At 52.8% G+C, this 12,051-nt stretch overlaps 1 protein-coding gene across 1 annotated transcript in view; it reads left to right on the top strand.

Annotated features, from left to right (window-relative positions):
• Positions 1–12,051, top strand: part of CACNA1E (calcium voltage-gated channel subunit alpha1 E) — a gene marked incomplete at its 3' end in the record, with an annotated part of 90,070 nt that overhangs the window by 56,584 nt on the left and 21,435 nt on the right. The window contains exons 20-31 of the mRNA XM_080348579.1: positions 465–1,052; positions 1,146–1,420; positions 2,019–2,178; positions 2,686–2,815; positions 3,281–3,340; positions 3,655–3,761; positions 7,466–7,562; positions 8,666–8,826; positions 9,233–9,370; positions 9,929–10,130; positions 10,329–10,493; positions 10,920–11,030. Of these exons, the coding sequence (XP_080204705.1) occupies positions 465–1,052; positions 1,146–1,420; positions 2,019–2,178; positions 2,686–2,815; positions 3,281–3,340; positions 3,655–3,761; positions 7,466–7,562; positions 8,666–8,826; positions 9,233–9,370; positions 9,929–10,130; positions 10,329–10,493; positions 10,920–11,030 (2,194 nt within the window). The remainder of the gene's footprint in view (positions 1–464; positions 1,053–1,145; positions 1,421–2,018; positions 2,179–2,685; positions 2,816–3,280; positions 3,341–3,654; positions 3,762–7,465; positions 7,563–8,665; positions 8,827–9,232; positions 9,371–9,928; positions 10,131–10,328; positions 10,494–10,919; positions 11,031–12,051) is intronic.

Genomic DNA, 12,051 nt, shown 5'->3' with positions numbered 1-12,051 from the left:
TTGTCCTTACTGTCCCCATTCCATCAGCACTGCCACCCTTGCCAGCAACCTGGCTCTTGTGGCAGAGTCCCCTGCACCATCACTTGTACCATTAGGGCAGCATCACTCCGAAAAGGAGCATGACTGAGGAGCTGGTGATGCACAGACATCCCCAGTGCAAGAGGAAGGTGGTCACTGCCTGGCTGGGATGGGTGTGCTGCCTGAGAGCTTCAGGGCAGCTGTGAGGCTGCTGGGGCTGATTTTCCATCATCTTGATGTCTCTGAAGGGGCAGAAATACAGTTTTAGCCCAGTTTCGAGCCCCCAGCACCAGAGGGATGCTGGAGGGGTGAGGACAAAGCAGGAGCCCAGCCCATAGCCCTGGGGACAGTGTTTCCTTCTCCCTAGGATTCCTGAATTAAATCTAGGGTGGTTGTCCGGTTGGTGGGTGTCCAGTCCACCGACCCCTCACTGTCCCCCGTTGCAGGCGGGAGCGTCGCCGGCGGCACCACATGTCGGTGTGGGAGCAGCGCACCAGCCAACTGCGCCGGCACATGCAGATGTCCAGCCAGGAGGGCATCAACAAGGACGAGCCGCCCCTCATCAACCCTCACGCCAGCATCTTCCGCAGGAAGAAACCGGGGGACGGTGTCACCCTGGAGAAATGCACTGAGGAGCAGGGCAGCAAGGGCGAGGGACCCGAGCAGCCGGCCCCAGGTGCCAACCCCAGCAGTGGGGAGGACAGGACATCACCCCGTGCCAAGAGAGACAAGGAGCTGTGGCAGCAGAAATCCTGCCATGGGAACTGCGAGCTGGGCGAGCAGGATGGGGCAGGAGGTGGCATTGAGGACAGGGCGCGGATGAGGCAGAGCCAGCGGCGCAGCCGGCACCGCAGAGCCCGGATGGAGGGGAAGGAGCCAGCCAGTGCCCTGGGGAGCCGCTCGGCCAGCCAGGAGATGGGTCTGGAGGAGGCCAGCCCCACAGAGGGGACACAGGATGGGGACCTGTGTGGGGACACGGCTGCAGCAGAAGCACTGATTCAGGGGGAGCCCGAGGCAAGCGCAGAGCCCAGCAGGTTGGTACCCAGGGAGGGCATCTTGTTCCCACGGCTCCTTGTCCTCTCCCCTTATCTTCTCACATCTCTTTTAATCCCGCCGCCTTCCCGCAGGACAAATGGGGTCCCTGCCGGCGATGCCGAGCTGGTCAGGACCACCAAGGAGGGGAGCACCTCGCAAGCGCCACCCGAGCCCCCCGGGGGCAAGATAGGCAGCCTGACGGAGCAGGACTGCGGCAGCCTGGACACCAGCGAGCAAGCATTGCTTGAAACCAGCCGCACCATCAGCCGGAGTGAGCCCGACCTCTCCTCCATCACCCCCAACACTGAGAAGGCTACGGAGAGCACCACCATCATGATTGATGTCCACGACTCCGCTGTGGTACAGAGTGAGGACCTGTCTCTCTTTCCTGAGCCCCTCTCCTCCCTCAGGGACTCTGCAGGGATGGAGAGCCGCTTGCATGGCTTTTCCTATCTGTATCCGTCAAATGGAGGGGCATTCCTTGCACTGTGTCTTGCAGCACCTCCCTCCAGCACCCTAGTTTTGCAGGGGAGCCCAAGTCAGCACTGATGTGCCACCATCCCCTGGGGATGATCTTCCTTTTTCACCTCTTTCCCAGCCACGTGTTCACCTGATCCCTCCTTCTCCCTTCTTCTCCACTTGGGCAAAACACTCAAGTCCCCTGTTTTTCCTAACACATCCCCAGCCCCTGCCTCGCTGCTGCTCAAACCGCTTAACAGCATCCTTGCTGGCAAGGTGAGCTGCTTTCAGCGGTGATATTAATTAAACAGTGCTACAAATGCTGGCCTTGTTAAAACCCCTTTTGTTTGCTTCATCCCAGCAGCTCGTGTCTTTTCTTTCCTTCTGATTGCTCTCTCTGTAACAGCACAGGGATGCAAAACAGAAACTGGGAGGGGAGGTTGTTGGGGCCCCCCAGGGTGCTGTTCTGGGTTCAAGGCCAGGCAAAGGTTCTCGCTTTCCTGCAGTTAGCAACAAGACAGATGGTGAAGCCAGCCCCTTAAAGGAGGCTGAGACCAAAGAGGATGAGGAGGAGGTGGAGAAGAAGAAACGGAAGAAGGAGAAAAGTGAGACGGGCAAAGCGATGGTACCACATAGCTCCATGTTCATCTTCAGCACCACCAACCCGTGAGACATTTTTTGGACCTGGAACTGGGGAAGGCTGTAAGGGGAAGGACTGAAAACAGGGGATCCACTTGGGGAGGGGGCTAAATATCTCCCAAACAGGATGGACAACCAGCCATGGTGTTCCCCAAGCCCCTCAGAGCACTCTCCCTCTGTGCCACCCATGCTCAGGGCTTTCTCTACTGACTTCTAGCTGCTGGCTGTGATTTTTATTCAATGTTTATTATGTTTTTCTGCAGTTTTCTGCTCTCCTATAGCTCTTGCCCAGCTCCAACAGCCTGGAAGAATAAGCCCCCTAATTTCTTAAGGACCCTCCCTGGCTGGTGTCTGTGGAGCTGGGACAGCCAGAGCAAAGGGGCAGCAAACCCAAACCACCCTTGGGCTCTCTTGTTTTGCTCTTCAGACTTTGCTGTCCATCTTTCTGCCCTGGAAGGTGGTGATGTGGGCTGGGTTTTGCCTATGGACAATGGCAGGGTCTCACGGTTTGGGATGTGGGCTGTCTCCCCGCAGGGTGCGGAGGGCTTGCCACTACATCGTCAACCTGCGGTACTTTGAGATGTGCATCCTCCTGGTGATCGCCGCCAGCAGCATCGCCCTCGCAGCAGAGGATCCTGTCCTCACCAACTCTGACCGCAACAAGGTGATTTGCAAATCTCTCACTGCAACTTCCACCCAGCAGGCAGAGGTCTTCCCCCATCGCCTTCTATTTTTAAACCTTGGAAAGCCCTCCCAGTCCCTGACATGCAGGGTTTAGAGCCTGGGGAGCAGACATGGGTGCCTTGTCAACATTCGTGTAGCTTAAACTGGGGAGATACCTACGTGCACAAGCACTGGGATGAGGGAGCATGATTTTGGCTCACAGCATCATTTCTGAGCCGCTTGTACCGTGCATGGAAAATTTGTCCATCGTGCCTGTGTAGGCTGGGTTTATGGCTGTCCTGGACACTTAGGGAACAAATTTGGTTTGGAACAAACAAAACTGGCCCTCTGTTTGCATCTAAGCCAGGTAAATGCTGGGTGGGGGGCAGTAATGGGGTCTGGGTGGGCACAAGTGAGCCTGTTTACTTGGCAGCAGCTGCAGAACACCCATATCCTCTCTCTGCAGGTCCTGAGGTACTTTGACTATGTCTTCACTGGCGTCTTCACCTTTGAGATGGTTATCAAGGTAAGAGCCCCTCAGGCTGGCTGTGCTGGGGGTGCAGTGAGTGGGAAATAGCTCAGATTTTCAATTCTGCTCCTAAATTTTGATGATTGAGACTTTAAAGACTGGTTCTTAGCGCAAGGAGTCCAGAGTGCTCAATGATGCTTTTGTCAGTCTGCAGGCTCCCAAAATATGATGCTCCTTGGTATACAGCCCAGGTGCAGGGACAGGTCTGTTGCTCCCCAGCAATGTCCATGTCCCCCAGCCTGCGGCTGCTTCTGTGTGACATCTCAGCTGCTCATTCCCTGTCTGTTTTTTCTCACCACTGCCTCCCTCAGATGATCGATCAGGGCTTGATCCTGCAGGACGGCTCCTACTTCCGAGACCTCTGGAACATTCTGGATTTCATCGTGGTGGTGGGAGCGCTGGTGGCTTTTGCTTTGGCGTAAGTGGCTGTTGTCCTTGTCAGCTCCCTGCCTTCCTTTGGCCAGGGTGGGAGGAGGATGCAACCATGTGTTATAGCTACTAGACCTTGATTTGTTTGGTTTGGTTTGGTTTGTTTGTTTGCTTTTATTTCTCTGCACTCTATACTCTTCTCCTGGGATGGCTCCTGGGCGTGGTGCATGGCTGATTGCAAAGTCCAGCTGTGCCACTGAAACCAGTATAGCTTCAGAGATGGGTTTCTCCCTGTTTGTCAAATGATGGTGAGCAAGTGGACAGGATGGGGTGAGGCAAGGCAAACTGGAGATGCTAGGAAGAGTTTGGTGGTGTAAGAGGGCAGAAGGGGCTGTTAGAGAGGGAAAAGGGTGGCAGAGCTGGAGTTATACACCTGCTAGGCATCCTGGGGTGCATGGAGACAGCAACAGCAGCAACCTGCCAGGTGGAGCTGCCCTCTGAATGTGTTTGTGCTGGAAATGGTACCCCCGGTGGTGGTTTTCCCTCTGCTCTAAGCAGGAGCATTGCGCTGGAGTCCTGCAGGGCTGGGGATGTGGCCGGCAGGGTTTATACCCGCACACTCTGCAGCGTCACACTGAGGGCAGGGTGCTGCGTGCTTGCTCAGTTTGAGCAGCTTGTGGCATCTGCGGGTCCTCCTCTACAGCTGGGCACAGGGTGGTTTGATGACTGTGGCACCCGTGCCATGGACGGGAGAAGTGTCCAGTGATGAGTTTTGTGCTGCTCTGCCCTTCCTGTGTTGTTGCTTTAGCCTTCCTCACCCTCCTCCTCCTCCAGTGCTTTCAGCTGCTGCTCTCTCCTTGGGATGAACACTGAAGGAGAATTCAGCTTGCTTGGCACAGGAATGTCCCAGCCCCTGGGCAAAGCGGGGGGTTGACTGCAGACCCTGGCATGGGGAAGAGACATGGGGCAGGTCTGCTGTCTGGTGACATTACTCTGAGCCCCCAGGAAGCCGCCCAGACCACCATGAGGGAAAAGCATGGGCTCTTCATAATGCAAACCTGCAGGGTTGTCCCTCTCCCCCACATCCAACAGCAGTTTCTGCTGCAGGAGATGATCTCATGGCTTTGGGGGTGAGGGGAACAAAGGAACCGCCACGATTTTGAATAGGTTTGTTCATTGTAAAGCATTTGTAAGAACACCTGCCTCTCACCTTGGCAGCCAGTCACCACCGTGGCCCCAGGGTGTTCGCCAGCAATAAATGTCCCAACCCACTGCCCTCCCTCCTCCATCCTGGTCTCAAAAGGAAAACATTGGCGGTGACATCTGAATTCCTCTCCTTTTCTTCTCCCTCCATGAGCTCTTTGATGTGGAGCTGGGGGAGTGATGTGTCCTCTCTGTCCTCCTCCTCACCCCCATGGTGCTGGGGCCAAAGCGATACTCATGGAGTGGCTGCGGTCCCTGAGCTGGTCCAGCAATGCCACCAGCCATCATCCACTGGCCATCAGTGCCACAACAAAATCACCAAGAAGCAAGTGTCAACCCATAAAACCACGTCTACGTGTGCCATCGTGGCTTGTCTGCTGACCCATCAGAGCCTGCACATCCCAAGTGAAAGGCCGTCTTGGCTCATCCGTAGCTCTCCGTGTGGAAAGCTAATACGTCAATCCAAACACAGCCTAAATAAAAAGCCCAGCTCCGCTGTGGGGCAGCGGAGGGCTGCTGCAAGGTTCTCCCCACACAGCTCCCCCATGGCTCTTCTTACCTTCTTTCTCTCTTCTTTCTTTTTCCCTCTCTCTCGGTGCTGTTTGGTGGCTGCTGGGCTGGATCGACAACAGGAATGCTTTGGGGTAACTATACCAGTCGAGTTCCTGCGGGGTGCTGCTCTGGGGAGTGTAGGGGGACGGGCAAAGGCGGGTGTCTGTCTGTCTGCCCCACACCTGTGCTGACCCTTAGCTGCATCTGCAGAGACCAGAGTGTGCTGTTCTGCACGCACTGTGCATCACTTGGGATGTGTTAACAGGGGTGTGCTCGAGGAAAGTGCAAGTGAGATTTTCTTTGCAAGCAATGTAGTCCCTTGCCTTCAGAGATTCTGGATCTCGGTGTCTGTGCGCTACCCTGACATGATGAGGCAGAAATTTTTTACAATGAGGATGGTAAAATACTGGCCCAGGTTGCCCAGAGAGGTGGTGGATGCCCCATCCCTGGAGACATCCCAGGCCAGGCTGGACAGGGCTCTGAGCAACCTGATCTGGGTGAAGATGTCCCTGCTCATGGCAGGGGTTTGACTGAGTGAGCTTTGAAGGTCCCTTCCAACCCGAAATATTCTATGATGTAAAGCACATGTGGGGGAGCAGGGCACAGTGTCTGCCATGGAGCTTGAAGGCTCTGCCTGGTGGGGGCTTTGCCTGCACTGAAGTGCTGCAGGAACTTCATCTCTGACATCCTCTGAGGACATGGGCTGTGGTTCATGCCAAGCTCAGCAGGCTGGGGAGAGCTCAGCCTTGGCTCTAGACACAGCAAGGCCAGACCTTCCTCCAGGTGTTATCCAGCCCTGTGTCCGTATCCGTGCTGGATCCCCAGCAAATCCATGGGTGGGTTCTGAAGAGGTCCCTCCTCAACACATATAAACTGCTGCAGTCAAGTTGTCCTTGGTGGCAGCTAGCACTGACTGAGCCCTCACATCCTCCACCCAGACGCCAGGCAGATGCTCCAGCCACTTTCCCAGGCTCTGACACTGATTAAAGCATGACACGGGAGGTTCTAAGTGAGTCCTGTTTGTACAGTTGCTTCCCATGTATTTGTGGGGCTGTGCTCCTCCTGTGCTATTAATTAGTGGGTTTGTTTACATCTCTTAATGATTAAAGCCATTATTGTGCTCCCTGTTGCATTAACCCTCGCAAAGGACCTGTGTAATTTGTAGTGTTTGTTGTTCTAAGTCATTTCCTTGGTGTTTTTTGAGGGTGCCCAGTGGATACAAACTCTGCCACCTTCACCAGGACCTCTCTGCTCCATCCTGGGATTCAGACCAAGGGCTTTAGTTAAAATATAAGGAAAAAAAACCCCAAACAAACTAGTATTATGGTTAGGATTCATCATCATATTCAAGAAATGAGGGTCACATGGTTTGTTTTTTTTTTCTAATTAATCCTGCTGGTAAACTCTGCCTTCCTCAGCTGACTTGGGGTGCAGGCAAGTTCAGCCCTGATCTGGAGAGGGGAAAGAGGACTGAGGTGTGAGATAGAGACCCAGGCTGACCATGGTGGGTAGCACTGATGGAATAAGGCAGAAAGCTGTAAGAGACAGCATTAGCGTGAATAAACCAAGCACATGGCAGATGCTTCCCTAGGTGAATGTAAGGACCATGAATCATGAGTTTCAACCAAGCTGGAAAACCCTTTGTGATACACCTGCATGTAGATCCCATCGAGTTAATCTCAGTCATTTTGTTAGGAATTTCTTGCACCCAGTAGTAACGGTAGAAAACAATTTGCAATTTTTTGGATTTTTCATCTCTGCCAGCTGTCAGCGTGTGTGTTGGAGGAGACACGCTGGGGTGGGCTGAGCACTTGGCAGTCACACGTTTGTGATCACTGGCCCCCACGGTGGCATGCGGCCCTCCTGTTCCCGTTCTTCTGCATGCTGGGGGGGGCTGTCAGCTGTTAATGAGCCCCCAGAGCATCCAGCCTGGGGTCTGCAAGATTATTGTCTCTCCTTTTCATTTTTGCGTGTGTATGCCTCCCTCTGATGTGGTAGGACCAACAAGGGCCGGGATATCAAGACCATCAAGTCTCTCCGTGTGCTACGGGTCTTGAGGCCCCTGAAGACCATCAAGCGACTGCCCAAGCTGAAGGTAAATTATTCTCATCTCCCACCTTTTGTCTGTCCACTCCAGCATGGACCACAAGCATTGATTTGCCTCGTGAGCAAGGAACAAATAGTTTTCGAAGCATTTGCTGTGCCTTAGGAGCTTCAAGCACAATGCCCTTCAGGCTGCTTCACATCTGGACGTGCAGCGAGTTATTAAAAGCAAGGTGTCTGAGTTAGTTCCTCTGACAGGGAAACTGGGGCTGAAGTGGGCATGAGGCAGCAAAGCTCAGATGTTATCCTGGTAAAACAGGCTGCCCTGGGTTTGGGAGAGCTCAAATCTCTTTCCAAAGTTAATGATCTTTCCCACCAGAGCAGCTTGCAAACAACTCGGGATTTTGTGTGCTGTGCTGCCGTAGTGTTGCTCTGGAGAGAGATTTCCCAGCTGAATAGAGGGATTATTCATGCAGCACAGGTAGGATTATGGATTTCTCTTAGGTGATGGGGTATAGAGCCAGAAAAGAGTAAGAGACTAAGGAAGCCCTGAGTTTTTCTTGCAAAGGGTTATTTAGCTGATAGATGAGGCCCAGGGTGGCACCCCAGAGATGTGGGGTTTGACCCCGACTTTTCTTCCTGATTAGTGGATGGATTCAGTCCATGTCAGTTCATTTCTGGACATCTCTGTCTTCCCTGTGAGTCAGGGATAAGGACATTTTTTTGAAGTGCTTGGAGAACTAGGGCTGAGAGTGCAACCTCCACAACCTGGGCAGGTGCTGCTATTGCAGGCGTAGGTATTTGTCCTGTCTTGTTATTTAGGGTGATGGGAAACAATGAAGAGTTTACTAATTGGTCTTGAGTGCTGCTAATTGCACCATTGGGACCATCCCCTGTCTGCTGCCCTGGTTGCAGAGAAAGTTGGAGGATATAAATATCCATCCCTGCTGCTGTCTCAGGAGCTTCTTGGTGTCTGGGTGGTGTTCTGGGTGTTCGGCTCATTCATAAAATAGCCCTTTCCCCGGGAGAAGGCCCAGCTCTTTCCTCCTTTCCCCACCAGGAGCGGTTAAAGTCTTTCCCCGTAGTCTTGAGGAAGGTTTTGGTCCTTTGCTGAGGCTGTTGGGTCCCCAAGGTGAGCTGTGTCCTCTCCTGCAGGCCGTCTTCGACTGTGTTGTGACCTCCCTCAAGAACGTCTTCAACATCCTCATCGTCTACAAGCTCTTCATGTTCATCTTTGCTGTCATTGCTGTCCAGCTATTCAAGGGGAAGTTTTTCTATTGTACCGACAGCTCTAAGGACACGGAGAAGGACTGCATGTAGGTGCCCTGTTCAGTAGGTCTGATGCTGCTGCTGATACCTCTGGCAAGGTTCTGGGGAATATCACATTTGGGTTCCCAGTTAAGTCTGCGGTCATGACTCTCTCTTGGACATAGTCTCTTGAGGTGGATGGTGTGGGCTGAGCCCTGTCCCCATTGCTGTGTCAGCGCTGTGCATCCTTGCACAGGGTGTGGGGTGCAGAGCCCTGTATTTTGCTCCTGTTCTCTTTCTTCCTTCTCTCTTCCTTTTTGCTATTCCCTGCCCTGCTCCCCGCAACTTGTTATCCAGCCTCTCCCCATTTCTCTCTCCAGCCCTGCACATACACATTGCCCCCAGGTTTAAAACCACCGTCTCATAGTCTGGCAGTGTAAAAAGCAAGGTTACTGCTCTCTCCCAACCTTGCAGAGGGAACTATGTGGACCACGAGAAGAACAAGATGGAGGTGAAGTGCCGGGAGTGGAAACGCCATGAGTTTCACTACGACAACATCATCTGGGCTTTGCTCACCCTGTTCACAGTCTCCACTGGCGAGGGTTGGCCCCAGTGAGTATTCTGCTTCATTCCCCCCATTGAATGGGGGTAGGCACATCCCCATTGGGGTAGTTGGATTAGTAATTGGCTATACCCGGGCAGGACTGAGACAGAAACTGCTGGGCAGGGAGGAGGGATGAGAAGTTATGTCAGGACAAAAGAGCTTTACTCCCTGTATGAGGCTGAGACCGTGACTGGGGCTATCTTCTTCTTTAGGGAGTGAATGATGGATAATCCTTTCTCCTGTGTGGCCCTAAGGTATATTTTAGCTCAGTTTTAGAGGTGACAATAGCTCATGCTTGTGCGAACTTGAGCAATTCCTTTCCTCTGTATGTGAAGCACTGGAAAATCCATTTTCCGTTAAGGTCACAGGCAAAGCTCCATAAAACAGGCTGTAGCCACTTAGAAGGCTTGTCCTTGTAAAGCAGATTAAGACAGAGGTTTATGTTATTGTTACAAGCATGGACAGACGGAGCTGGCTGTAAGAAGTGGATCCTGTGAGATGTGGCACGAGGTGGCTGTCCTGATGGGCATATCTCTGGTTGGTTTTCTCCACCTCTCTGCCCACAGGGTGCTGCAGCATTCGGTGGACGTGACGGAGGAGGACCGCGGGCCCAGCCGCAGCAACCGCATGGAGATGTCCATTTTTTATGTTGTATATTTTGTGGTCTTCCCTTTCTTCTTCGTCAACATTTTCGTGGCTCTCATCATCATTACGTTCCAAGAGCAAGGAGACAAAATGATGGAGGAGTGCAGTCTGGAGAAGAACGAGGTATGGCCCTGGGAGAGGGGGAAAGAGAACATTTCCATGGATTTTCTGCAGTTTAGGAGCTTGGAGCTCCCTATATGTTGAAAAGGTGTAAGAAACCTGTGAGCCACTTGCCTCCCAGCCCATGAAGGAAAGAAGCGTGGCAGCCACCATCCTCCACGCTACCATTGGGGAGGTCTGATGGTTGTCATTTTATTCCAGAGGGCCTGTATCGACTTTGCCATCAGCGCCAAGCCCCTCACACGGTACATGCCTCAGAACCGACACACCTTCCAGTACCGTGTCTGGCACTTTGTGGTCTCCCCGTCCTTCGAGTACACCATCATGGCCATGATAGCATTGAACACCGTGGTGCTGATGATGAAGGTGAGCCAGTCATGGTGAGCATATCCTGTTTGGGGTGGTGGGGAGGAGGAGGGTTGGTCAGGAGGGGACCAGAGGGTATTTTGGTTGTTTCTAGGAGATGCTTTGAGGCAGAGTCTGAGGATGTGTTCCCCTGGCACAGTCACTTGAAACACCACATGCCTCAAACTGCAGGCAAGATCTTCCCTAATGACGACCCAAATATTTTGGATCTCTTAACTATTGCAGAAAGATCTGGGTTTACTCTGTGCTTCTGTCTTATAAGCAGTGGCAGCTGCCTTGGGAGAGGGGTGGAGAGCGGGAACAGGAGATGGTTTTGAGGCACCAGGGCAAGGAGCATGGGCCACTGCAGGTCTTCCCTGAGATGGTCATCAGCCAAGAGGCTGGCAGGTCCCCACTTGCCTAGTGATGTCTCTCTCTTTCCATTAGTACTACTCTGCTCCGTACACCTATGAGCTGGCCCTGAAGTACCTGAACATTGCCTTCACCATGGTCTTCTCCTTGGAGTGTGTCCTCAAGATCATTGCTTTTGGCTTCCTGGTGAGTGGCTGCTGCCCCTGTTCTTGATGGGGATGTTAATTTGCGAGTTGGCAGCACACAGATCACAGAGGGAAGGTGTTAATAGTGTGAGGTTATTGATGTTTTTATTAGATCCCAGCCTGAGAGCTGCTTTTAGGTTGGAATTGTTGCTTTGGTTCTCATTAAATTTTCCACTGCTGGATGCTGGTGGAGGAAGCCACACCATTGCTTTACTTTTGGCCTTGTTTCTGTGGTACTCTGGTGCTTGCACTATGTATGTGCTGCCAAAGCCAACTGTTGTGACCATGCCAGTGGCTGCAGTGCCTTGTCCCCAGAAGCCATAAGATGCCAATGTGTTGCTGTCCTTGGGCTGTATCAGTAGCACCAGACCTGACCAACAGTGAGACCCCTCTCTCTAATTCCCAGTCCTTGAGTCTCCAGCTGCTTGTTTAAGATTTGAATTGTAAAATGGTGTGGATTGGAAGGGATTTTTAAAAGCCATCTAGTCCAACCCCCTTGCTATTAGTAGGAACATCTTCAACTAGATCAGGTTGCTCAGAGCCCCATCCAGCCTGGCCTGGGATGTCTGCAGGGATGGGACATTTGAAGCCACAGACTGTGTCTTCTTCAGTTACTCTTTGCTGCTTATGAGCAAGCATTGGATTTGCTCTTTTATAGTTTCTTTCCTATTTCTAACCTGTACAGGGAGATGAGATCCTCTAGCAGGGTGGTTTCTAGATATCCTCCCTCCTTTCAGTGCCTTTAACCATTGTCAAGTCCAGTCCTGCACCAGCTGCAGCACAAACATTGGAGACTGAGGCGGATCTGGGTGGTCACGAAGAGGAAGGCAAAGCAGCCTTGTGGCTGTGAGGGTTGGCATGCCGAGCCATTGCAGCCTGTTCAGGGCTGGCTGTGGCTGCTTTCCCTGCTCCCATTTGCCAAGGTGGCCTGTCGGATGCGTGAGTCATCTCCCAGGAGAAGCTGCTCGCTACAGATGTGTTCAGGTCTGCCGTCTCAGACACAGGATGATGCTCCAGACCAT

The sequence above is a fragment of the Nesoenas mayeri genome (assembly GCF_963082525.1).
Source record: "Nesoenas mayeri genome assembly, chromosome: 8".
In the NCBI taxonomy this organism is placed as follows: Eukaryota; Metazoa; Chordata; class Aves; order Columbiformes; family Columbidae; genus Nesoenas; species Nesoenas mayeri.
Note: the sequence above shows the minus strand (reverse complement) of the source record. Positions and strands in the feature narration are given on the sequence as shown.